Here is a 26,396-nt window from a genome sequence, read left to right as displayed (position 1 = left end):
GTGTACCGGTTATGATGGCGACAGAAGGCCTAAACAGTTCCTTCGGTGTGATAGGACTATGGAGGAAATCTGCCTTTTCCTTGTCCGAGAGGCTGGACAAGTTGAGCCACAAGGCTCCACCACCGCAAGGCTCATGGTGCGCCCACAACCTTGTATGACGACTCTGGAGGCCCGGAGGTTGAGATCTGCAATGACAGATCTCGTCCCATAGGTACTGGATGACTGTGCCTTTGCCTAAGACATTGCCTATCTCTAGCAACAAATTGGCCTGGTAAGCCAACAGCAGGGACGTTACGTTCAATGCCCATACAGAACATGCCGCAGATATTTAGACCTTATGGAATATGGAGGCGGTGAAATGCTTCAGGGAGAGCAGTGCTGGTCATTGACGAGGCACTGGGGTTGAGGTGGTTAGCCAGTGACGGCTCGACCACCGGCGGCTTGCCAAAGCCCTTGTCCTCCTCCACGATCTTGAGTCTAACCACTGTCCGTCTGCAGACATCGATAAGTCCGAATCTGTCATTGGGTATCCTAGCTCCGCTGAGGTAGGAAGAGGGCCTCTAGCCTGGGGCTTCCTCTTCCCCCTCTTCTTCCTCTGGGAAGATGCCAGTAATTTCCTCGCCATCAAACTTGTCGATGACAAGGTCCCCTTCCCCCGCTGCAAGCTCATCAAACAGCGGTTTGAGGTCCTTTGGGAAACTCTCTGCTACCTCCACCCATGTGGGTTGAGGTTGCGGGGTAGCCTCCTCGCCTGCAGGCTGTGAGGGTGATAGGGCCCACGAAGGGACTGCTCTACACAGCCTTCACTTGAGGGCGGTCTTTGGAAAGTCCATACTGTGCACAGGGTACACGGGAAAGTGAGTGCTGATGTTACCCAGCTTAGCTAAGTCTTCCGGCGAGAGCTAGCCCGTTGTAGTGTTTTTAGCTAGCTTTCGAGCTAGCTAGACAAGAGACGGGAGCTAGCAATGTTACTTTTGCAGGTAGTAATGCTGGTGTGTTTAGCTAACTTTCCAGCGAGCCTTGCGGCGTGGGCTAACCAAGTCTCGATAGCTAGCTGTATACTCAAAACAAAACTTTCCTTTTGGTCAGTACTCAACACCATCGACAGGAGCTGAGGCCCCACGTTTGGCAGTGTTAACCTCACTGTTCGCTTGAGAACAGTTCAGTAGGAAGACAGTGATCTAGTCATGCGGAAGACAGCTTTAGTGAGCATAGTCTCTTCCGCAAGGAAGATAGGCGAGAATGACCAGTGGGCGGGCGAATGGCGCCTTATAAGGAGACCTGTCTGTCTCCAACAGACATTGTGTGATTAGTTCTTTGAGCCCAGTGATCAGGCGAGCAAAGTATTTTAAATTGAACCTGCTTTTCCAATGCATTTAGGATTATCCAATGCCACATTGATATGACATCTGTTTGGAATTAAGCCTAATTTCAACCAAAGCCTGGAAAGGTATATCCTACAAAAAAAAAAGGCTTTACAAAATGTAATGAGGGTGTTTTTATAATGTAATGATAATAACAATTCAAGTGCTCACACATAACAGAGGCTCATATCTTTGGTAGAAGCACCAAATAGTGCTTTTAGGGCCTATTGAATGGCTGAATATCAAGTTTATTAAGATTTTCCTCCAATCAATAGCCCATCATCAGCTGTTGGAATATCAAAACTGATCAGTGGATCAGTAGTATTTCACTCTATTATGGTTACCTTTGACCAGAAAGATCAGTGAACACAAACGTTGGTCAATAGAGAGCTACAGATCACAGGGTTTTGTTCTAGCTCCGCGCTAAGTTAGCTAATTCATTTCAGTGAGATCATGAAGTTGATTGGTTGAATCAGGTGGGCAGGAGATGACATGGTAGGCTATCTGCCAGAGCCTACTGTTAGTATACAGTATGTGGTTCAGTGCTGGGCTGCCCCTCCACAATGTTTGGCCTCTGAGGCCCCTCTCAGGGCCCGCTCCTCCTTTAGGTTAGCCTCCTTTAACTCCTCTCTGGCTCTCTGCAGCAGCTCTGGGCACAGCAGCACATCCAGTGCTGTCATGGCCAGGGCCTTGGCCGCCCGCAGGGTGTAGAACTGAGCTTTATCATCACCTAGACGATGGATTCAGAGACACACACAAGTAAGCCTATGTGGAAAATTATTGAATACTATATTACATAATATACAGTACCAGTCAAAAGTTTGGACACACCTACCGGTACTCATTGGAAGGTTTTTCTTTATTTGTACTATTTTCTACATTGTAGAATAATAGTGAAGACATCAAAACTATGAAATAACACATATGGAATCATGTAGTAACCAACAAAAGTGTTAAACAAATCAAAATATATTTTATATGTGAGATTCTTCAAATAGCCACCCTTTGCCTTGATGACAGCTTTACACACTCTTGGCATTCTCTCATCCAGCTTCATGAGGTAGTCACATGGAATGCATTTCAATTAACAGGTGTGCCTTGTTAAAAGTTAATTTGTGGAATTTCTTTCCTTCTTAATGCAATTGAGCAAATCAGTTGTGTTGTGACAAGGTAGGGGTGGTATACAGAAGATAGCCCTATTTGGTAAAAGACCAAGTCCATTTTATGGCAAGAACAGCTCAAAAAAGCAAAGAGAAATGACAATTCATCATTACTTCAAGGCATGAAGGTCAGTCAATATGGAAAATTTCAAGAACTTTGAAAGTTTCTTCAAGTGCAGTCGCAAAAACCATCAAGCGCTATGATGAAACGGGTTCTCATGAGGACCGCCACAGGAAAAGAAGACCCAGAGTTACCTCTGCTGCAGAGGATAAGTTCATTAGAGTTACAAGCCTCAGAAGTTGCAGCCCAAATAAATGCTTCACAAATTCAAGTAACAGACACTCTTTGCACACTTGGCATCAAGAGTGTTACACACTTTTTTGGTTACTACATGATTCCATGTGTTATTTCATAGTTTTGATGTCTTCACTATTATTCTAAAATGTAGAAAAAGTACAAATAAAGAAAAACCCTTGGTGTCCAAACTTTTGACTGGTACTGTACCTATATTTTCACTGGACAGTTACTGTAAGATGGGTAGGCAAACCTGTTTATGTTTTATACATATTTTTATTTTTATGCTGCACTCAAATTGCCCTTCTGGGACAATAAAGACTTACTGAATTGAACTGGGGGAAAAAACTACTTTTATCTATCTAATGGAGCAGACTACAGCTCATTCAGAAAGTATTCAGACCCCTTCCCCTTTTCCACATTTTGATATGTTACAGACTCTAAAATTGATTCAATGATTTGTTTCCCTCATCAATCTACACACAATACCCCATAATGACAAGGCAAAAACCGTTTTTTTTTAATTATTTTTTTTAATGTTTGCAGATTTATAAAAAAAAATATATATATATATATACCTTAATTACTTTAGTATTCAGACCCTTTGCTACAGGTGCATCCTGTTTCCATTGATCATCCTTAAGACGTTTCTACAACTTGATTGGAGTCCACCTGTGGTAAATTCCATTGATTGGACATGATTTGAAAAGGCACACCTGTCTATATAAGGTCCCACAGTTGACAGTGCATGTCAGAGCAAAAACCAAGACATGAGGTCAAAGGAATTGTCCGTAGAGCTCCGAGACAGGATTGAGTCGCGGTACAGATCTGGGGAATGGCAACATTGAAGGTCCCCAAGAACACAGTGGCCTCCATCATTCTTAAATTAAAGAAGTTTGGCACCACCAAGACTCTTCCTAGAGCTGACCGCAGAGCCAAACTGAGCAATCGGGGGAGAAGGGCCTTGGTCAGGGAGATGACCAAGAACCTGATGGTCACTCTAATAGAGCTCCAGAGTTCCTCTGTGGAGATTGGAGAACCTTCCAGAAGGACAACTATCTCTGCAACACTCCACCAATCAGGTCTTTATGGTAGAGTGGCCAGACGGAAGCCACTCCTCAGTAAAAGGCACATGATAGCTTGCTAGGACTCAGACCATGAGAAACAAGATTCTCTGGACTGATGAAACCAAGATTGAACTCTTTGGCCTGAATGCCAAGCGTCAGATCTGGAGGACAGCTGGCACCATCCCTACGGTGACGAAGAATGGTGGTGGCAGCATCATGCTGTGGGGATGTTTTTCAGCGGCAGGGACTGGGTGACTAGTCAGGATCGAGGGAAAGATGAATGGAGCAAAGTACAGAGAGATACTTGATGAAAACCTGTTCCAGAGTGCCTAGGACCTCAGACTCTAGCGAAGGTTCACCTTCCAACAGGACAACGACCCTAAGCGCACAGCCAAGGCAGCCACTCCTGCATTTCGGGACAAGTCTCTGAATGTCCTTGAGTGGCCCTAATCCACATTGACAGAGCTTGAGAGAATTTGCAGAGAAGAATGGAAGAAACTCTCCAAATACAGGTGTGCCAAGCTTGTAGTGTCATACCCAAGAAGACTCAAGGCTGTAATCCCTGCCAAAGGTGCTTCAACAAAGTACTGAGTAAAGAGTCTGAATACTTATGTAAATGTTATATTTCAGTGTTTTATTTTTAATACATTTGCTAAAATTTCAGAAAAGCTGTTTTGGCTTTTTCATTACGGGGTATTGTGTATAGATTGATGAGGGGAAAAAACAAAAAACGATTTATTCAATTTTAGAATAAGGCTGTAACGTAACAAAATGTGGAAAAAGTCAAGGGGTCTGAATACTTTCCGAATGCACTGTATCTACTGCATTTCTAATTGATTTCAGGTGTATGATAAAGACATACCAGCAGCTACGGTGTATTCCTCTGTGTGGTTTAGAGCATCTGAGCCAATGTAAAAGTAAGGGTGGATTCCAGGTACAATAAAAGACACATTGCCAAAGTCTGTGGAGCCTGTGGAGATTACAAACAATCAAAGGTCTTTCATTCTACATTACAGCATTACAGTTTCATTGCATAACAAGAACATTGACCACAATATGGCCCGTGGAAAGCACAGTGATGGATGCACAGCTGAGTTGCTGTCTTACCAAAGGAGTTTTTGAGGACCTCTTCATCTGTAGTAAATTCCATCCCCAAAGCCTTGCCGTTTACCTCATACAACCCATGCAGGGTGGGATTCCGCAGGACGTTGTGAAAGGCATTCCTTGCGAACTCCAGTTCAACCTTTAAAAAAAATATATTTTGGGGTAAATCGCTTTGGATCAGGGTTAGGGTCAATTTGGAATATCTGAATTTAATTATATTCAACTCATTGGCCACACCCAACAGGAATCAGAATTTGAATATCCTGTAAAAGTAACCGCCTCTTCCGCTTTACTTCCGTATCATGTCCCCTAATCTTTTAAATAGGCTTGATGATTATATTAGCAAATTCGTGAAAACGCAGTCATGACATACAGTGCCTTCAGAAAGTATTCACAACTCTTGACTTTTTCTACATTTTGTTGTGTTACAGCCTGAATTTTAAATGGATTCAATTGAGATTGTGCCTCTGATCTACACCATAATGTCAAAGTGGAATTTGGTTTGAAGAAAAAAAATGTAATTAATAAAAAATGTTAACTTAATTGTCTTGAGTCAATAAGTATTCAAACTATTTGTTATGGCCAGCTTAAATAAATCCAGGAGTAAAAATGTGCTTAACATATCGCATAATGAGTTGCATGGTCTCATTCCGTGTTCAATAAGTCCAGAACATCTTATCTGAGTTTGACAGTCGTTTCACTGACTTTGCATCACTTGAGCCTATTGCCACTTATATATGCTTTCCATTTGGCACAGACATAAATGTGGAAGTCATTGCCTCCAAAATGGGATCACATGTTCAGTTGGACACAACTATAGCAGAAACTGAAATTCTCACTCTTCAAAATGACATTCAGCTGAAATCCAGCGCAACCACTGAGATGAAGGAAGAGTTCTGGGAGCTACTGCTGGAGGAGAAGTATCCCAACATAAGAAGATGTGCTCTCAACTTATCAGCCCTTTTTGGATCAACCTGCCTCTGAGTCTGCATTTTCTCACATTTAGTACAGATCTACTATGACTGATGACCACCTTGTGGCCTGCATGAGACTTGCAACAAGCTGCTACAGCCTTGACAATGAAAAACTACTAGTATCCACCTGTAGTATCCTTAAAGGCTTCTTAGAATTACGACTCATGAGACTTACATACGGTTTAGTATTTAATTGTAACTTAGATTTACATTATCTTATGCACCTGGCTTAAACCTACCTGAAGCTTTCTTAATCATAGTTAAATAGGCAGACATAGGAAATAGCTACGGATAGCGGGAAGCAAACCCCCGTCTTGAGTCAATACTGCCATCTATTGGTAAACATAAATATACCAGGTTACTACATTCCCCCCCTTTAAAGCTAATAACCCAATTTAATTCCTTTCTGAGCTATGCTATATTCTTATTTACATTTTTTCAAAAATGATCTCCTTTAGGATCTGAAAAAGTCTGGCGGACGTCTCTCTCTAATAGAGCGTCTCTGAGGTGGTGTAGCTGGTGCCACCAGATCTTCACCCCTTGATGGTGAAACAAAGTCCGTTTGTGGAGACTTCACAGGAGGAGGTCGTCCCGGACTGGTGGTCTCAGGAAGTTGAGCATTGTTGGTCTCAGGTGGTTTGTCCAACTGCAACTCTGGGGAACGTTCCAATGTCCTGTCCTGCTCGTTTAAGAATTGATCCAGATCTCCGGATGGAACTGGAATTCGAGCTCGGATCTGATCCACGTGTCTCCTTAGTCTTTGTCCACTTCCGATAATCACAGTATAAGATACTGGTCCTGAGCAATCCTCAATGGTAGCTGGAATCCATTTAGGACCAAACCCATAGTTTCTTGTATAGACATCATCTCCAGGTGAGAAACTTCTGAGTTTGGTTCGGGTGTCATGATTACATTTTTGATTCCATTGCTTTTGTTGTATTTTCATTTTCAGGTCTGGTCTGATGAGATCCAAGGTTGACCTTAACCTCCTTGACATCAACATTTCTGCAGGTGACAACCCAGTCGTAGCTTGAGGAGTAATCCTGTAGCTAAACAAGAATCTTGACACCTTTGTTTCAATGCTGTGCCCTTGCATCTTCCTCATCCCCTCCTTCAAGGTCTGAACTGCACGTTCTGCTAATCCGTTTGAAGATGGGTGAAAAGGGGCCGACGTTACATGCTGAATTCCATTTTGTTTCATGAAACTTGGGAATTCAGTGCTTGTAAAACAAGTAGCATTGTCACTAACCAACATTTGAGGCAATCCCATAACACTGAAGCTTTGTCTCAACTTCTCAATCGTAGCGTACGATGTTGACGTGTTCATGGGGTAAACATCCATCCACTTTGAATGAGAATCAATCAGCACAAGGAACATTTTTCCTAGGAAAGGTCCAGCGTAGTCCACATGTAATCGTGTCCATGGTTTTTCTGGCCATTCCCGCGGTGGGGGGTGACTTTCTGTTACTCTGACAATCTTCACACCGGCTAACCTCATTTTCCACATCGTGGTCCATCTTTGGCCACCAGACATATGACCTCGCTAGGCCTTTCATCCTCGACATACCTGGATGCGACTGATGCAACAACTTCAGTAGCAACCCCCGCCCTTGTGGTGGGATAACTACTCTTGAACCCCACAGAACACATCCATCTCGAACACTCAATGCCAAGCGGCGAGTGTAGTAAGGCATGATCTGAGGCTCTGTCACTGTAGGCCATCCTTTCAGGATAAATTCATGCACTTGTGATAACATCACATCCTTTGAAATCCATTGCCTGATTTGTGCTGTGTTCACCGGTGCATCATCCAACACGTCGATCATCAAAACCTGGTCATTTTCTTCTTCCTGAATGATGATTTCTGGAACGGGCAGCCTACTCAGAGCATCAGCATTCCCATGGTATCTACCTGGTTTGTAAATTATTCTGTACTCGTAGGCCCTGAGCCACACATTCCAACGTTGAACTCTTGGAGAGACCATTTGTGGTACTGGCTTTTGTTCATGGAACAGAGAAATCAGAGGCTTATGATCCGTCACAATAGTGAATGTTCTCCCGTACAAGTATTTGTGGAATCTCTGTATTCCGAATATGACAGCCAGTCCTTCCTTGTCCAGCTGAGAGTACTTTTTCTCCGCTGGCGACAACGTTCTTGACATGAACCCGATTGGTGCAGAGAAACCTTTCTCCATCCGGTAGGATAGCACCGCCCCCACACCATACGATGAGGCATCACACGATAGGATGAGATCTCTGTCTGCTGAGTAGTGCACCAGCACTTCAGCTGATTGCAGTAACACCTTTGACTTTGCAAAAGCTTCTTCCTGTCTTTCTGACCATTTCCAGGCCACATCCTTCCTTAGCAGTTGATGTAGAGGAGCTAAGAGGGTAGAGAGGTTCGGGAGGAAGCGATTGTAATAGTTCAGTAAGCCTAGATAGGCTTTCAGCTCTGTAACGTTTGTCGGAGCTGGAGCTTCCACAACAGCCCTCACTTTAGCTTTGACAGTGTGTAACCCCTTGGCATCCACCTTGTGACCCAGGTACTGCACTTCATCAGCTAACAGTGTACACTTGCTCCTCTTCAGCCGGAGACCGGCATCCTCCATCCTCCTCAAAACTTCACCTAAGTTTCTGAGATGTTCCTCCTTCGTGACTCCCGTGACAAGAATGTCATCGAGGTAAACTGCTACCTTGGGTATCCCCTGCAGAATTCCCTCCATAGTTCTTTGGAAGATAGCTGGTGCAGAAGACACCCCGAAAGGCAAGCGTTTATAGGTAAACATCCCTCTGTGGGTGTTTATGGTCAGGTACTTCTGTGAAGCTTTATCCATTAGCACTTGCTGATATGCGTGACTCATGTCCAGTTTTGTAAACTGTTGCCCTCCGGTTAACGTTGAAAGCAAATCCTCAACTTTGGGTATTGGGTACTGCTCCAGAGAGGAAACTCTATTTACAGTCAGCTTGTAGTCACCGCATAATCTGATTGAACCATCTGGTTTTAGTATGGGAACAACTGGTGCTGCCCACTCAGAAAACTTGACAGGTACAATTATATCCTCTGCTAAGAGTCTGTCAATTTCCACATCCACTTTAGGCTTCATGGCATATGGAACTGATCTTGGCCTATAGAATCTGGGAGTAGCATCAGCAGCAACATGAATGGTAGCTTGGAACCCTTTTAATGTCCCTAGCTCTTCTTTGAAAACACACTCATGCTTTGAAAGCACCTGCTGTAGTGTCAATGTCTCTGTGGTGACATGTTTGATTTCATCCCAGTTCAATTTTATTTCCTTCAACCACCCTCTTCCTAGTAAGCTGGGGCCAGTACCTTCCACTACTAAGAGAGGCAGGTTTTTCTTTTGTCCATGATATTCCACTTGAACATCAGCAACTCCAATCACAGTGATCTTTTCCCCTGTGTACGTTTTGAGTTTAATGGGGGTGTCTCTCAGTTTAGGCACTTCAACGGTTTTCCACTTCCTATAGAATTGGGACCTGTTCATCAGAGTGACACTACATCCTGTGTCTAGTTCAAACGGTACCTTCAATCCATTTATTCCCATTTCCACAATGAAAGGCTCCACCTTCTTCATATTCGCCCCCTGTACACTGTACATTGAGAATGCTTGCTCTGCGTCTGCGCACTCACTTTCACTTTCTATCACTTGATTAGAGCAGTAGCTAGAGCGTCTGGAGGTATTCGGTTTTCTGTCCGTCCTCTTTTCTGCAGCCCGTGGCTTTTTTTTTTATTGCGGCACGCCCTCGCAATGTGGCCTATTATCCCACATGCATAACACTTTTCGTGTTTGAATTTACAGTCAAACGCTGCGTGTTTGCCTTTGCAACGATAACAGTCTCTATTGGCTGCTGCACCAGGGCTTTCTGTTCTTTGAAATTCTACGCGCTCAGCACTGCTCTCTTTTATTGTATGGCACGCAGTTGCGCCCCTTGCCTGCAAATCCAGTGCATTTCTATTTGCGGACTCCATGGCCTGGGCCAGTTTGAGTGCATTCTCAAACGTGAGATTAGGCTCTGATAACAATCGTATTTGTATCCGGTCATCATTAATCCCACACACCAGCCGATCGCGTAGCATTTGCGATAATGTATTCCCATAGTTACAGTCCAATGCTAGTTTTCTCAACTCAGCCACATATTCCCCCACTGATTCGATAATCTACCTGAGGTAGGCCTTTCTCATGTGTGAATCTTTGTACTATTTCACTGGGTTTGGGGTTGAAGTGATTTTTTAATAGCTCGACTAAATCTATGAATGACTTTTCTCCTGGTTTATCTGGGCTCAACAGGTTTCTCATTAAGCTGTACGTCTGTGCACCGACAACGCTTATGAGTATGGATTTCTGTTTAGCGGCATCAGTTATTTCATTAGCAGCAAAGAAATGTTCCATTATTTCACAGTACTCCTCCCATTCCTGATTTTTAGGATCAAATGGTGGTAGTGAGCCTATTGTTGACAAAGCCATCTTTTCCGATTCTTTCTCCCCTCACACAGTCAATAATTTGTCCTACCCGTATCCAGGGAATCAATCCTTCAGAATCTCCCACCGTTCACTTGGGTCTCACCTCCCGCGTCGCACGCCAAACACTCCGCTAACTTCGTGGCAAAAAAAATCCAACGCAGTTCTCCATAGCCATCCTCATCGCCAAATATGTAGTATCCTTAAAGGCTTCTTAGAATTACGACTCATGAGACTTACATACGGTTTATTATTTAATTGTAACTTAGATTTACATTATCTTATGCACCTGGCTTAAACCTACCTGAAGCTTTCTTAATCATAGTTAAATAGGCAGACATAGGAAATAGCTACGGATAGCGGGAAGCAAACCCCCGTCTTGAGTCAATACTGCCATCTATTGGTAAACATAAATATACCAGGTTACTACACCACCCAATGCCAAAAGTCACACTAAGGTAGGAAATTAAATTAGTTGCACTTATTTGTGGAAAACATGTTATTGGTCCACATTATATATGCGTATCAAATAGGTATCATAGCAGCAGGTCCATACTCAGTGGTGTGTTGCGTTTCATACATTTTGTTGGTTGGAAAACATGTTATTGGTCCACATTATATATGCGTATCAAATAGGTATCATAGCAGCAGGTCCATACTCAGTGGTGTGTTGCGTTTCATACATTTTGTTGGTTGGTTTAGATTTAGAGACTGGTAGATCTCATCAGGCTGGCAAATGAAAAAGTAGATCTCACATCAAAGAAGGTTGGGCACACCTGCTCTACAGAATAAAAATATTCCAAAACATGCATCCTGTTTGCAACAAGGCACTTTAGTAATACTGCAAAAAATGTGGCAACGAAATGAATACAAAGCGGTATGATTGAGGCAAATCCAACACAACACATCACTGAGTACCACTCTTCATATTTTCAAGCATGGTCGTGGCTGCATCATGTTATGGGTATGTTTGTCATTGGCAAGGACTAGGGAGTTTTTGGGATAAAAATAAACTGAATGCAGGCAAAATCCTAGAGGAAAACCTGGTTCAGTCTGCTTTCCAACAGACACTGGGAGACAAATTCATCTTTCAGAAGGACAATAATCTAAAAGAAATCTACACTGGAGTTGCTTACAAAGACGACGTTGAATGTTCCTGAGTGACCTAGTTACAGTTGACTTAAATCGGCTTGAAAATCAAGACTTGAAAATGGCTGTTTAGGAATGATCATCAAAATAACTTGACAGAGCATGACATTTTTAAAAAAAGAATAATGGACAAATATTGTACAATCCAGGTGTGCAAAGCTCTTACAGACTTACCTAAAAAGACTTACAGCTGTAATCGCCGCTAAAGGTGCATCTACAACAAAGTATTGACTCAGGGGTGTGAATACCTCTGTAAATTATTTTCAATGATTTTGATAGAATTTCTAAAAACATGTTTTCACTTTGTGATTATGGGGTATTGTGTGTAGATGGGTGAGGAAAAATAAATATATTTAATCCATTTTGAATTCAGGCTTTAACAGAACAAAATGTGGAATAAGTGAAGGAATATAAATACTTTCTGAAGGCACAATTATATTTGTGTTTGCGGATATCATTCAAAAAGCCTATACAAGTTAAAAGACTAGGAAAAGGATGCATCACTTGCTTAGCATGTTGAATTTGAATTGAAGGAAGTAGAATTGAATTCAAACCAATTCAAAGAAATCAATGGAGACATGAAACATATGAGTCTCAAACATTTTGCCAAAAGCATCTGCCACTTATTACTGCAAAGAATATAGATATTATTTCAAATATAAACTGGATTATATAACTGAAAGATGCCAAACAGGATTTTGTTTGTATTTTTGCCATGATATGTTAGGTTGCTCCCTTCAATTCTAGAGTGTTTGATCCAATGCATTCTGGGAAATTATTTTTTCCCCCTAATATTTTATGTAAGTGAATTATGAATTATTACAGACAACCTACAAAATGTTCTTAGAATTTTTCCAGAGGACTGTAATGATTTAAATACACTTTAGGAGGATGAGTTTTAAATATGAAATGTTTCAAGATGTTAAACATAGTATTGGTAACAATACATGATGTCAAAATAAACATGTGCGTAATGATGTATGCAATAAATTATCCATTTGAATTTCAATGAATTTCATTGAATTAAATTCTACTTCCTTTCAATCAAATTCAATAAAAAAATTCTGCTTCCTGTGGAGTGTGGCCAATTAGAATGTAATTAAAATTCAATAATTTAATTTTAATTATAGACTAATTCACAACTCAATTCAGAATTGACCCAAACCCTACTCTGGAAAATTATGTTGAGGAAATTTGTTTGTTAAATATAATAATAATTTGTGTGACACGCAACAAGATAAGTTATTCACATATTTCTCTTAAATTATTATTTTTCTTTGTGATGATGTTGTCATTGTGCTTACTTCACAGCCAGTTGCCATGGCAGCGGATCTGAAACACATCTCAGCCTTGGCCTTGATGGTGGGCAAATCTTTACGTGAGGGAGTTCGGAGATAGTACTCCAGCTCTGTGTAGGCAGGGATGATGTTGGGTTTCACCCCTCCATGCTTGATGATACCTGCACAGGACCACACAAGGAAGCAATGTAGAACTATATTTGGTAAATGTTTGCTGCATAGTTTGCAGGCCTCCCATTCCTTCTGCGTAGAGTTTAAAATGCCTCTGAAGTTGTTATTGTGGAAATAAATATTACTCTTGAGGACAAGATCAGGAGGAACATGCAGTACGTGTTTATGTTAACTGAGCTGTTCTTCACCGTGGATTCTCCAGTCTGGCTTGAGTTGCTGTCTGAGCACTGAAAGGTTATTGTAGGCAAGCACAGCAGCGTCCAGCGCGTTGACCCCTTCCCAGGGATAGGCTGCAGCATGAGATGCCTTGCCATGGTATCTCACTATGACACTGGAAATAGAAAAATTGTGCCAAAACATTGGTCTTTACCCATAAAATATTGGGAGCATATTTAGAGTGTGCGACTATCTGAATGTTTTTTTTTTACACAAGTTTACTATTCTATTAGTCAGCACCACTTACAACATTTTTGAGTGTGTATCAATTTATGCCTTTCACTGGTAATGAAACAAGAAACCAGACCTAGGCCTGAGAGTCATGATGTTGGTCTGGTTTATTCTGAGACTCATCAGCAGTATCTCACATGTTGCAACTGGTCTGACTGCAGCCTGAAATAGCACTCTGCAATGCAGCTAGGGGCCCCAGTACAGAGTTCATGCATATTTTACAAGGGGTTCTCTGCCAACAATGGATTGCACTCTACAACATGGATCTCTACCTAATATGTTATCCGTTCTAGCAGCCATTAACTATGAGAAGTGGGATTATGAAAGATTGTGTATGTTTCCCAATTGTTTCCCAACAATAGACTTGTGTGTGAGCCCTTGAAATAACCTTACTCATGTTCAGCCACATCTGGCAGCCAGGAGGCATCCTCCTGTGAGGGATGAGCCATGAATACCACGTCCATGCCATCAAACGCCCTCTCCCTTATCAGGTCGATTTTACCCCCTCCATCCTCCTCTGCTGGGGTTCCCAACACTGTCACCTGTGGAGGAAGAGTAGGCTGGTCAATGTGTCCAGAAAAACTTCTAACCCTTTTCAGAGCTATTACAAGCCAATAAATGGCACACTGTAGATGAGAGGGCTGATACCAAAATGAAATGAGCATTAGGTTCATGCACATCCTATTTTACAATGCACTCAAGAATGATGCTTCAGGTTATTGGATGTGTAAGGGAGGTTACCCTAGAGTTGGGGGTTTCAGTGAGGTGGCAACAATGCAGAGCTGATTTTCTTTCCCAGAGTGAGGCTTTTATTTGCATGTGGAGATAATAGCCAGCAATATTTATAGGCAATTATTTTTATAAAGACTTCCTCATATGCGTTCTCCTGTTCTATTGGTTTTCTTTCCACGTTCTTTCATTGTCTAGCAGCCAAAGGCATTATCCTAGTCATATTAGCAACCCATGATAGTTGTTGCATCTTTAAATCCCCCCTCTTCCTAATGGATATTTCCATCTCTGTCTATGAAACCTATTGCGTGTGCGGTGCGCATTTTAGAACGGTGTTTTCCCGCAAATTGCATTTTTGAACATTTACGCTTAGGCCTACTGCCGTGTGTACATTGTTGCGCCTAAAATGTGAATAAATAATAGTTTATCAACATTTTAAGCTAAACATTACAATCTGTTCTATCAGCCCTATTAATTGATACAGCATATACCTTCACTACACTACTTTGATGCGTATCAGTGGAGATTAAGATGTGAGTTTACACAATTCCCACTGAAAAATAAGTGGGTATACAGCATATCCCTGCATATACCCTCCACTACACCAGTGACAGCATGGTTAGTACATAATAAAAAACATATTGGCAGCCTATTTTGACTCACTTCTAATATACACTCAGTGGCCAGTTTATTAGATACACCCATCTATACTGAACAAAAATATAAATGCAACATGTAAAATGTCAAAAGATCCCAGAAATGTTCCATATGCACAAAATGCTTATTTCTCCAATTTTGTGCACAAATTTGTTTACATCCCTGTTAGTGAGCATTTATCCTTGTTTACATCCCTGTTAGTGAGCATTTAGCCAATATAATCCTTCCACCTGACAGGTGTGCCATATAAAGATGCTGATTAAACAGCATGATCATTACATAGCCGCAAACCACACGTAACCATGCCAGCCCAGGACCTCCACATCCGGCTTCTTCACCAGCGGGATCGTCTAAGACCAGCCACATTCTCCTTCGACCTCTCTCATCAAAGAGTTGTTTTCGCCCACAGGACTACAGCTGACTGGATATTTTGTGTTTGAAGCACCATTCTCTGTAAACCCTAGACACAGTTGTGCTCGACAAACCCAGGAAGCCCGCCAGTTTCTGAGATCCTGGAACTGGAACCATGCTCAAAGTTGCTTAGGTCACTTGTTTTGCACATTCTAATGTTCAATCGAACAGTAACTGAATGCCTCGATGTCTGTCTGTCTGTCTGCCTGCTTTATGTAGCAAGCCACGGCCACTTGACTCAATGTCTGTAGGAACAAACCATTTTCATGAACGTTTGAGTAGCTAATAAACTGGCCACTGAGTGTACAGTATATAACACACTCAGTACCGTTTCTTTACAATAAATATGTTAAATGACTAACAGCAGACTCCCAGGAGGAGAACACGCACCCTCAGGCAGAGGTGGCACCACATGTGGGTCCCAGGGTGGTGGGGCAAAAAAAAACATGGCCCAGAGTTTTTCCTGATCTGGTATACATCCAGACCCTATCGGGTATGACAGTGATTGATCAGTTGTAAAAAAGGTTTTGTGTGGGCTAGGACAGGACCAGAGTTTTTCTAATCAGATCACATGGTTTATGAAAAACTCTTGACCCTAGGCAGGATGAAAACCCTGTCAAACTGCAGCAACCTTGAACTTGTTTATATTCATTATATTTACTAGACTAAGGGGGGGGGGGGGGGGGGGGGTGTTCCTTTACACAGACAACAACTGGACAATAGAACTCACAGGGCTGAGCTTGCATGATGCAGGTTTACATAGTGTAGGCCTATGCAACTGCAATTAAAAAAGTTATTCACAGTCTATGCCATCACTGTTGTGTTGTTTAATAATTGTGGATTGAAAAGGTCAAGGTAGCCTAGCCAACCCAAGTTTAAATATAAACCAAATTCGATCACATTCACATTTTCATAAAATGATTTGATGTATTTATAGCCCATGTGTTTGTGTTAGGATAAAACGATTTTCTCCTAACACAAAGAAATGGACTATAAATACACAACATTACAAATGTCTTCACCCTTGCCTGGGGGGACAAGGCACAGCTATGCCTGTAGCATATGCAGCTGTGGTTGTAATCAGTAGCCTACAGTTGATCACAGTAGACTACAGTTGATCAGACTGAAAAATCAACTCATTTCCATCACATATTTTTTTAAGTTTAACTAGGCAAGACAGTTTTAAGAACAAATTCTTATTTACAATTACGGCCAACCCCGGCCAACGGGAAAAAGGTCTGTAGTGACGCCTCTTGCACTAAGATGCAGTGCGGTAGACTGCTGCGCCACTCGGGAGCCCCATTACCGTCAGATCGGTAATGTTTAGGTGTAGGCTGATGCAACATTTCTGTGAGGAGTTTTTGCTTGTGTAACTCTGGCGGGAGTGAGGTGTTTTCACTTTTGCTTTAATCACGGCGGGGGAATTTATCTGAGTGCGTGCAACCCGATACGATTCATGGTTGCTGCGTTCACGTCATGAGAACATAGCAGGGGTGAAATGTAGGTGCAACTCGATATGATATGTGTCTCTGTTCACGACAGGGGAACTGAGCAGGAGTTAACGACTTCAGTGAAACTCCACACAAGTATTGCCTTCATATTTTCTGGTGTTGCACTTGCATTCAGTAGTGTCTATGAGTCACGTGATTATGAAGAAAGGACACAGATGGTTCCTAATGTGAGAGATTCACTATGGTGTTTACAGAACAACTGGTGCCGTGAGATTAGGATATCAGGACCTGTAACAGTAAAGCAATGGATCGCAATATATGGGAAAATGAAATGGCTGCAGTGTTGCCGTTATGAGAACATTATGAATGGAATGCTAATGCATAAATGTACTAAAGTGTGTATTATTCTTATTCTGTCCTTTTTGCTGTAGGCCTATTAATGTTATGTATTATGTCATTCTTTCTGTTTTGAGTGGTCCCCGGAAAAATCGCTGCTGCTTTAGCAGTAGCTAATGAGGATCCTAATAAAATACTAAATACTAAAATGAACACTGGAGGTTAAGTGGAGAGCGTACTTTGCACTTGCTTTGTGGCTGGCTCGCACGACCTGTTATGTCGGTGAACCTGCTTCCAATATGGACTGCTAAATTGTGCAAGAGTTGAAAAATCATGAAGCAAAACAGTAGGCATACTTTCTCATTTTTAAAGCGTTTGCATCAACATTTTCATGAAACTGTGAGCATGCACGTAAAATATATTTTCAAACATTTTACCTGTACAGGGACGGGAAAATCGGGTGTGCGTTCTACCAAAGCTTTTAATCCGATCGCTGCAGCAGCTCCTATTTCCGCAATGAGGTTATGGCCACATGCATGTCCAATGCCCGGCAGTGCGTCGTATTCACTCAAGAAACCAACATTTATGACATTATTGTTCTTCTTGCCACCGACAGGTCCCCATACGGCACGGAATGCTGTCTCGAGCTTAAAATGACTGTCCACAGTCCACCCCTTCTCCTCTGAGAAAAATGTAACTAACCTGTCGTGGGACTTTCTTTCTTCATATGCGAGTTCTGGGCAACTCCATATGTCTTTACTAAGACGATGAAGCCTGTCTTTGGCTTCGTCGATACAACTGCCAACCTTTTGTTTTAGCTCCACGAGCGTATCTGTAGTGTGCAGAGCCATTTTTGATTGAATGGAGTGTTGGAGTTTAAATATTGGTCAAAGGGCATGTTTGTGTTTTATAACGGGAATGTTACACCAGGGCCGGACTACTGCATTTGGGGCCCGGGGCACCGACAGTTTTTTGGGGAAATCAGCCAATTTACTGCATTTCAACACATTTTGCCATGGTGCATTGAGAACAATGTGCTGTTTTATAATGCTATTCTATACATTTTGTAATGAGGCTAAGTGAACATGTTGCCGTTTTAAAGCACATTTTCTGCAATTATACAGTTTTTGCCATGGGGCAGAGATAATTTTTTGCTATTTTATAGCGCATCTCGTGCTTTTGTTCACATTTTGCCATGAGGCTGGGAGAACATGTGGCAGTTTAAAGTCAATTTCCTGCTAGTCTACACATTTCAGTATGGGACAGAGAATAATTTGCAGTTTTAAAGCAAATTTTCTGCAAATATACACATTTTGCTATCATATATCTGCCCCCCCCAAAATAAAAATATTATCCTACATGAAGAATAGCTCTACAGTCGTGGCCAAAAGTTGAGAATGACACAAATATTAATTTCCACAAAGTTTGCTGCTTCAGTGTCTTTAGATTTTGTCAGATGTTACTATGGTATAGTATAATTACAAGCATTTCATAAGTGTCAAAGGCTTTTATTGACAATTACATGAAGTTGATGCAAAGAGTCAATATTTGCAGTGTTGAGCCTTCTTTTCCAAACCTCTGCAATCCACCCTGGCATGCTGTCAATTAACTTCTTGGTCACATCCTGACTGATGGCAGCCCATTCTTGCATAATCAATGCTTGGAGTTTGTCAGAATTTGTGGGGTTTTGTTTGTCCACCTGCCTCGAGGGATGACCACAAGCTCTCAATGGGATTAAGGTCTGGGGAGTTTCCTGGCCATGGAGCCAAAATATCGATGTTTTGTTTCCCGAGCCACTTAGTTATCACTTTTGCCTTATGGCAAGATGCTCCATCATGCTGGAAAAGGCATTGTTCGTCACCAAACTGTTCCTGGATGGTTGGGAGAAGTTCCTCTCGGAGGATGTGTTGGTACCATTCTTTATTCATGGCTGTGTTCTTAGGCAAAATTGTGAGTGAGCCCACTCCCTTAGCTGAGAAGCAACCCCACACATGAATGGTCTCAGGATGCTTTACTGTTGACATGACACAGGACTGATGGTAGAGCTCACCTTGTCTTCTCCAGACAAGCTTTTTTCCGGATGCCCCAAACAATCGGAAAGGGGATTCATCATCCAATCCCTGTACCTTTTGCAGAATATCAGTCTTTCCCTGATGTTTTTCCTGGAGAGAAGTGGCTTCTTTGCTGCCCTTCTTGACACCAGGCCATCCTCCAAAAGTGTTCGCCTCACTGTGCGTGCAGATGCACTCACACCTGCCTGCTGCCATTCCTGAGCAAGCTCTGTACTGGTGGTGCCCCGATTAGGCAGGTGAATCAACTTTAGGAGACGGTCCTGGCGCTTGCTGGACTTCCTTGGGCGCCCTGAAGCCTTCCTCACAACAATTGAGCCGCTCTCCTTGAAGTTCTTGATGATCCGATAAATGGTTGATTTAGGTGCAATCTTACTGGCAGCAGTGTCCTTGCCTGTGAAGCCCTTTTTGTGCAAAGCAATGATGACGGCACGTGTTTCCTTGCAGGTAACCATGGTTGACAGAGGAAGAACAACGATTCCAAGCACCACCCTCCTTTTGAAGCTTCCAGTCTGTTATTCAAACTCAATCAGCATGACAGAGTGATCTCCAGCCTTGTCCTCGTCAACACTCAAACCTGTGTTAACGAGAGAATCACTGACATGTCAGCTGGTCCTTTTGTGGCAGGGCTGAAATGCAGTGGAAATGTTTTTGGGGGATTCACTTAATTTGCATGGCAAAGAGGGACTTTGCAATTAATTGCAATTCATCTTATCACTCTTCATAACATTCTGGAGGATATGCAAATTGCCATCATACAAACTGAGGCAGAAGACTTTGTGAAAATTAATATTTGTCTCATTCTCAAAACTTTTGGCCACAACTGTATGTGCCAGATCAAATGTTCTTCAGGCTGAGTAAACATGTTGCATAATGATATATGGTCAGAGGGGGCACTCTCATCCATTTACTTCAGTCTACAACAGCAATTGAGATAGGAGAGTTGGCTGATATTCAGCCTGGTTGAATAAAACAAGGTTAGTTGCACTGTTCAAAGTGGACACACAGCATTACACACGTTTGTTGCTAGTTTATTTTTCACTGTTGTGTAAATTATCCTCAACCACTGCCATTAATACTGAAACTAAAGTACTACTCATTCTCTGATGTTGTATACAGATGTAGGATCTTCATTTGTGCAGGTTTGCTACAGCAGGAAAATAAGGCTGCAGCAACAGGAAACGTGAATTATAATTAACGGGCATTTTTGTAAGCGTTGATAGATTTTCATAAGGGAAAATCAAGTCTGAAATTTCAAAGTGGAAATTAAACTTCAGAAGCCTTTAAAAAAATAAAAATAAAATACACTACACATTTTAAAATTTCCTGCCTTGGAGGAAAGTTCTCCTGCAACAGGGTGATCCGATTAAGATCCTACATCTAATATATATTAGATTAATCTAACATATAATATTAGATGTAGAGTAATAAACCCATACATTTATGGGAAGACTGACTGGCATGAAGAAGTTTGTGCCATCTCAGCCTTTTCAACTAAGACATTTTTCTGGTGAGGAACAGAGACAGCCAACATATTGGGGGTAGCCAACATTTTAATGTCAATTTAGATATTAAATGCATCAAAATTAAAAATAATTTTCTAATTGGGTGTTTTTTAAACATGAATACAAATTTAGTGACTGGACTAGAAATCACTTTTCTTTTAACAATTGCAACAACATGAGTCGATCTTCGGTACAGTAATACAATTTCATCATTGTGACATCACTGAGAGTCAAGGAACAAGATCTAGCAGCTGCCTGGCTCCAGAGGTCAAATCACCTGTCTCGGTCAATGAGAGAAGATTTGAAATAGACAAGATGTAGGATTACACATCGATTTAAATTTAATAACGGCACACTTTCTAAATTCAAACAAACCCCCTGCAACTAGACATGGACGTTTAGAAGACACTGGTTGTTAGGTATTGAGGAAGTGTGGCCACGTTAAGGTTGGTCAAAAATGCTCTGTGTTACGCCAAACAGTACATTTACATTTACATTTAAGTCATTTAGCAGACGCTCTTATCCAGAGCGACTTACAAATTGGAAAGTTCATACATATTCATCCTGGTCCCCCCGTGGGAATTGAACCCACAACCCTGGCGTTGCAAGCGCCATGCTCTACCAACTGAGCCAAACAGTACCTAATCTGTAACAGCTAATGAAGCATCAGGATCTTATCACATTAGTCCGTTACAATCTGTTAGCTAGGGTCAAAGGTGTGTTACATAATAATAAAGATCACTTTGGGTAAATATAATTCTGTGCTTTAGATGGGAAAATGAAAGACATTAAATAAAAATACAAAGCATTTTTTTTTTTTTTTTTAACATAACAGAAATGAGTCAGTGCTAGAGACTTAAAAGAATAAGCACTCAGTGCTGAATGTCTGTTTTCTGCAGCGGCAGTTGTCCTCTTCAAAGGGAATCATTGATTCATTAGACTTTCACATTGCCACGCCATCCTCTTAATCTCGCCCACCCAGCCAGCTCAAAACGGCCGTTGAGCTGGCAAGATTATGTTTGTACTAGAGGACAAAAATGTGTACTGTAGTACAGGAGTTGTGAAACATTCTTCCTTTAGAGAGTTCTGTCCTCTACAGTGCTTTCAGGGCAATAGCAGCCACAACAGGTGGGGTGAGGTTCACAGAACCCCAAACCATCACAACTCTATGTTCGCCGCTATGGGGACCCGTGGTTTGTTTTTCAGTCAGTCTTGTGCAAATTTGTAAAATGTTTTCTTACGTTCAATGTCCCTCAATGGGCAATGCAGCCCATTATTTACAGTAAAAAAGTGCACCAGTTCATGGTGAACATCTTTTAGGCTTCAGTAACAAAACTATACTTTCTGTTAAAATAACATGAAAAATATATACTAATTTTACATGTTTACAGAATATACATTTACAGAAGTTCATTAAAAATAAAATAAAAACACAAGCCTGCTTGCTCAAAACAATGTGAAATTGTATTACGGATCAAAAACTCATTACATTCGGTTGCTGTTAAGTAATCGGTCCAGTTTTTTAGTGCCAAATGTGTTGTCATTGATCAGGTATAGAAGGATCGTTCCAGCTGTTCCATCCATTGTGATCATGGTTTATCTTGAACCTTCAGCAAAGACTTCAAATGAAAAGTCATTTTCTCTCGGCTGTGGTCGGAATGTTGGGGGACAGTTTCACCAACCCAGCGACTGGGTGGTTTGGGCAGGACACTTGGAGACGGGGGCTCGCTGAATTTAGCTCCAGCATAGATCTTCTCTCCGTCTTTGAGCTCCTCCTCGGGTACAAGCTCAGCTGGGGATACATTCACAATTGTGGCACTGTCAGCTGAGTTGAAGGGCTTCTTCTCCTCTCCACAGAGCTGGAAGGGAGCAGAGGGTGGCTTCTGGTGGCAGCTGCTGTGGCTTTTCATTACTGAGAGAGCATTGCCAGGTGCATTAGCGTGCCTGCTCCTAGGGCTCCGGGTGATCAGATTCTGGGCAGCTTGATTGTGTCTATTGAGGTTGTGGACAGACTGGCCTGCTGGTCCTGTGGCTCTCTCCACTCTCCCACTTTTTGACTTCAGTAGCTGGGAGGAAAGAAAAACTAAATTACAATCTCACAAGGGTCAGAACCATTCTAACGCTGTTATGCAAATTGACTTTATATTTTGATTGCTAAGAAGAACACTTGAGGAAAGAAACAATAATTGCCAGTTCCATCTCATTTGTTTTTTGTGTCAATGCCTTTTGTTTACATCTCAGGAACTGGCACATCGCCAGCATGTTTACGTCATTTTTTCCATTCAAAGTTGCCAGGCAGTCTCGTTTGACTCTGCCTAGTTGTCGTTCATAATCACTCTGGTACATTAAACTTGTGAGTGCACTACTTTAGAATGGGGTCGTTGGTTGAATATCAATTTGTAAATATGCAAACTGAGGTTTTTAGCCGTCAAAATAAAGTAGGGGAAGGACTCCATCCCACTGCTTCAAGCGAATTTGTGTCATGTTTACACTATGAATGGTGGTTAATGGATACAAAGCGGCATACCATTTCATTAGAAATAAACAAATAAAGACATACAAATGTAGACGCACAGAATAAGAACGAAAACCCTCTCGTTCTCAAATTAACTCAATTGTATACCTCTTTCTTTGTTCCCTGCTTAAGATTGTGAAGGGTCAACGCAGTCGCCTGGGTCCGGTTGGTCGTGAGCTCCGCACTCTGCACTGGGGATTTCGAAACTGCGACATTGTTGTCTGCCAGGTGCATGGGGTTTTTCTCATCGTTTTTTGGTGGTGTGTCCGCTGTAACCCCAACATTGTCGAACGAGGTTGTTTTCTCCCACTTTTCTTCAACATTGCTTGCCTTGGTTTGCTTAGGTTGGCCCCGACATGGTGGGATGTCAAAACGGATGGCTTATTGTTTTTATTAGGGTGACTTAGTGATTCGCCCAACATGACTTCTAAGTCCCGTGACGGTGGCGAGGGAGGACACATCGACGAAATTAGATAACTTTTGAAAAATAGTCAGGCAGCGTTAAGTTATTTACCTTACCTTAGTACTTCGCTATCAACAGCTAACAGTAGCTAAAGTTTGTCTCTAGCTCGTCGCTGGCGGAACTGAAGTCTGTCCAAAAACCTCTCTGCAGTGGGTTTTTGATAATACATTGAAGACGATTTCAACGATGTTGATGGCGTAGCTAGTTTCCTAACTCTACAGGAGGTTTTAGAAGACTCGAGATGGCGAAGAAGCGATGGGCATCGCGCATGACAACTTCCTGACTATACTCGCAAAACCCCGGATGTAGGTAGCCGCCACCATTTTAATTGGATAATGCAGGAGAAACACGAAATTGCAGACCTCCCACGTTGGAAATTACGTAATGTATGTTGTCATTCATTCTCATGATGGGTACTTTCCGAGCCTGGGGATATCTATCTGACCGGCCGCCTGCCTCTCTGTCTGTCAATGTATCACAGCAATATAATCATTTTCATTACACATAGAGATGTTTTCCAGACACACATTATTGTTTTGTTTTCTTCATGTGTCTGTCCTCTGAGCCAGGCAGCCAGCACTGTTTTAGTATTCAGATCCCACCGAGGGAGGGCATGCAAGCTGTTGCTGAGCTCTTGTACGTCTGCTTGCCTGGTTGGATCCGCAGCATCAAATCCGCTAGGCAACAGCTGCTGCCTGTGTTGCTGGGCGGGGGGAATGTCTCAGACCCTCTGTGATTGGTCATCCCGATCAACATTTTTCCCATAAAATTTTATTTTCACACGTACACACACAAAGATTATGCAATGAGTGTTAAGATTTGGTGGTCTGATGTACACTCAAAGTATAGTAGCCTGGGCACATTTTCCCTAAATTAAGGGAATTAAAATTAATCCTATCATGGGCATATTTGTCCTCTGTTCCATGAGCATGTGGCATTTTCAACCTCTCCCTGACTGAGTCTGTAATGCCTACATGTTTCAAGCAGACCACCATAGTCCCTATGCCCAAGGAAGCAAAGGTAACCTGCCTAAATGATTACCACCCCGTAGCACTCACGTCGGTAGCCATGAAGTGCTTTGAAAGGCTGGTCATGGCTCACAACAGCATCCTCCCAGATACCCTAGACCCACTCTAATTTGCATACCGCCCCAACAGATCCACAGATGATGCAATCTGAATCGCACTCCACACTGCCCTTTCCCACCTGGACAAAAGGAACACCTATGTGAGAATGCTGTTCATTGACTACAGCTCAGTGTTCAACACCATAGTGCCCATGAAGCTCATTACTAAGCTAAGGACCCTGGGACTAAACACCTCCCTCTGCAACTGGATCCTGGACTTCCTGACGGGCCACTCCCAGGTGGTAAGGGTAGGCAACAACACGTCTGCCACCCTGATCCTCAACGATGGGACCGCCCAGGGGTGTGTACTTAGTCCCATCCTGTACTCCCTGTTTACCTACGATTGCCTGGCCAAACAAGACTCCAACACCATTATTAAGTTTACTGACGACACAACAGTGGTAAGCCTGATCACCGACAACGATGAGACAGCCCATAGGGAGGAGGTCAGAGAACTGGCAGTGTGGTGCCAGGACAACAACCTCTCCATCAATGTGAGCAAGACAAAGGAGCTGATCGTGGACTACAGGAAAAGGCGGGCCGAACAGGCCCCCATTAACATCAACGGGGCTGTAGTGGAGCGGTGCGAGAGTTTCAAGTTCCTTGGTGTCCACATCACCAACGAACTATCATGGTCCAAACACACCAAGACAGTCATGAAGAAGGCACGACAAAACCTTTTCCTCCTCAGGAGACTGAAAAGATTTGGCATGGGTCCCCAGATCCTCAAAAAGTTCTACAGCTGCACCATCGAGAGCATCCTGACCGGTTGCATCCCCACCTGGTATGGCAACTGCTCGGCCTCTGACCGCAAGGCGCTACAGAGGGTAGTGTGTATAGCCCAGTACATCACTGGGGCAAAGCTACCTGCCATCCAAGACCTATATAATAGGCGGTGTCAGAGGAAAGCCCATAAAATTGTCAGAGACTCCAGTCACCCAAGTCATAGACTGTTTTCTCTGCTACCGCACGGCAAGGGGTACCGGAGCGCCAAGTCCAGGACCAAAAGGCTCCTTAACAGCTTCTACCCCAAAGCCATAAGACTGCTGAGCAATTAACTAAATGGCTACTGGACTATTTACATTGACCCCCCTCCATTTGTTTTGTACACTGCTGCTACTCTCTGTTTATTATCTATGCATAGTCACTTCACCCCTACCTACATGTACACATTACCTCAACTAACCTGTACCCCCGCACACTGACTCAGTACCGGTACCCCCTGTATATAGCCTCGTAATTGTTATGTTATTCTGTTACTTTTTATTATTTTAGAATTTTTTACTTTAGTTATTTGGTAAATATTTTCTTAACTCTTCTTGAACTGCACTGTTGGTTAAGGGCTTGTAAGTAAACATTTCACGGTAAGGTCTACACTTGTTGTATACGGCGCATGTGACAAATAAAGTTTGATTTGATTTGATTTTGATATGCACTACCACACTATTGCACTCAGGTGAGCAACGTTACATGATCAGACATGGCTACATCTATGCCTGTCATGAGCTAGGTCGTGAGGGATATGGGCAGGATATCTTATTTACATTATATAATTACGTGTTGAATGGATCAGATATTGTATTGGAATCCCTTTTGTATCTACAGTATATGGCAACATCAGACC

At 42.4% G+C, this 26,396-nt stretch overlaps 2 protein-coding genes across 2 annotated transcripts; both read right to left on the bottom strand.

The window, feature by feature from the left end:
- Window positions 1–1,474: 1,474 nt before the first annotated feature.
- On the bottom strand, window positions 1,475–17,961 carry LOC120019652 (peptidase M20 domain-containing protein 2-like). Its single transcript, XM_038963018.1, has 7 exons — window positions 17,532–17,961; window positions 13,904–14,052; window positions 13,252–13,394; window positions 12,899–13,053; window positions 4,994–5,129; window positions 4,749–4,856; window positions 1,475–2,094 (listed from the first exon to the last, which is right to left on the bottom strand). Exons 1-7 carry the CDS (start codon window positions 17,943–17,945, stop codon window positions 1,904–1,906), a joined length of 1,296 nt encoding a protein of 431 aa, XP_038818946.1. The 5' UTR covers window positions 17,946–17,961; the 3' UTR covers window positions 1,475–1,903.
- Window positions 17,962–20,696: 2,735 nt separating this feature from the next.
- Window positions 20,697–23,911, bottom strand: LOC120019651 (proline-rich nuclear receptor coactivator 1-like). The gene is made up of 2 exons (XM_038963017.1): window positions 23,292–23,911; window positions 20,697–22,734 (listed from the first exon to the last, which is right to left on the bottom strand). Exons 1-2 carry the CDS (start codon window positions 23,415–23,417, stop codon window positions 22,258–22,260), a joined length of 603 nt encoding a protein of 200 aa, XP_038818945.1. The 5' UTR covers window positions 23,418–23,911; the 3' UTR covers window positions 20,697–22,257.
- Between the last annotated feature and the right edge of the window lie 2,485 nt (window positions 23,912–26,396).

The sequence above is a fragment of the Salvelinus namaycush genome, chromosome 24, assembly GCF_016432855.1.
Source record: "Salvelinus namaycush isolate Seneca chromosome 24, SaNama_1.0, whole genome shotgun sequence".
NCBI lineage: Eukaryota > Metazoa > Chordata > Actinopteri > Salmoniformes > Salmonidae > Salvelinus > Salvelinus namaycush.
Note: the sequence above shows the minus strand (reverse complement) of the source record. Positions and strands in the feature narration are given on the sequence as shown.

What these genes read in the sequence shown, in the direction of transcription:
- LOC120019652 (XM_038963018.1), bottom strand. Translation starts at nt 17,945, where the DNA reads ATGGCTCTGCACACTACAGATACGCTCGTGGAGCTAAAACAAAAGGTT. An exon ending in ATTTTCCCGTCCCTGTACAG is followed by an intron (nt 14,053 to 17,531) that starts GTAAAATGTTTG and finishes CTTCCTCCACAG; the next exon opens with GTGACAGTGTTGGGAACCCC. An exon ending in GGTCCTCAAAAACTCCTTTG is followed by an intron (nt 4,857 to 4,993) that starts GTAAGACAGCAA and finishes TAATCTCCACAG; the next exon opens with GCTCCACAGACTTTGGCAAT.
- LOC120019651 (XM_038963017.1), bottom strand. Translation starts at nt 23,417, where the DNA reads ATGCACCTGGCAGACAACAATGTCGCAGTTTCGAAATCCCCAGTGCAG. An exon ending in AGCAGGGAACAAAGAAAGAG is followed by an intron (nt 22,735 to 23,291) that starts GTATACAATTGA and finishes CTTTCCTCCCAG; the next exon opens with CTACTGAAGTCAAAAAGTGG.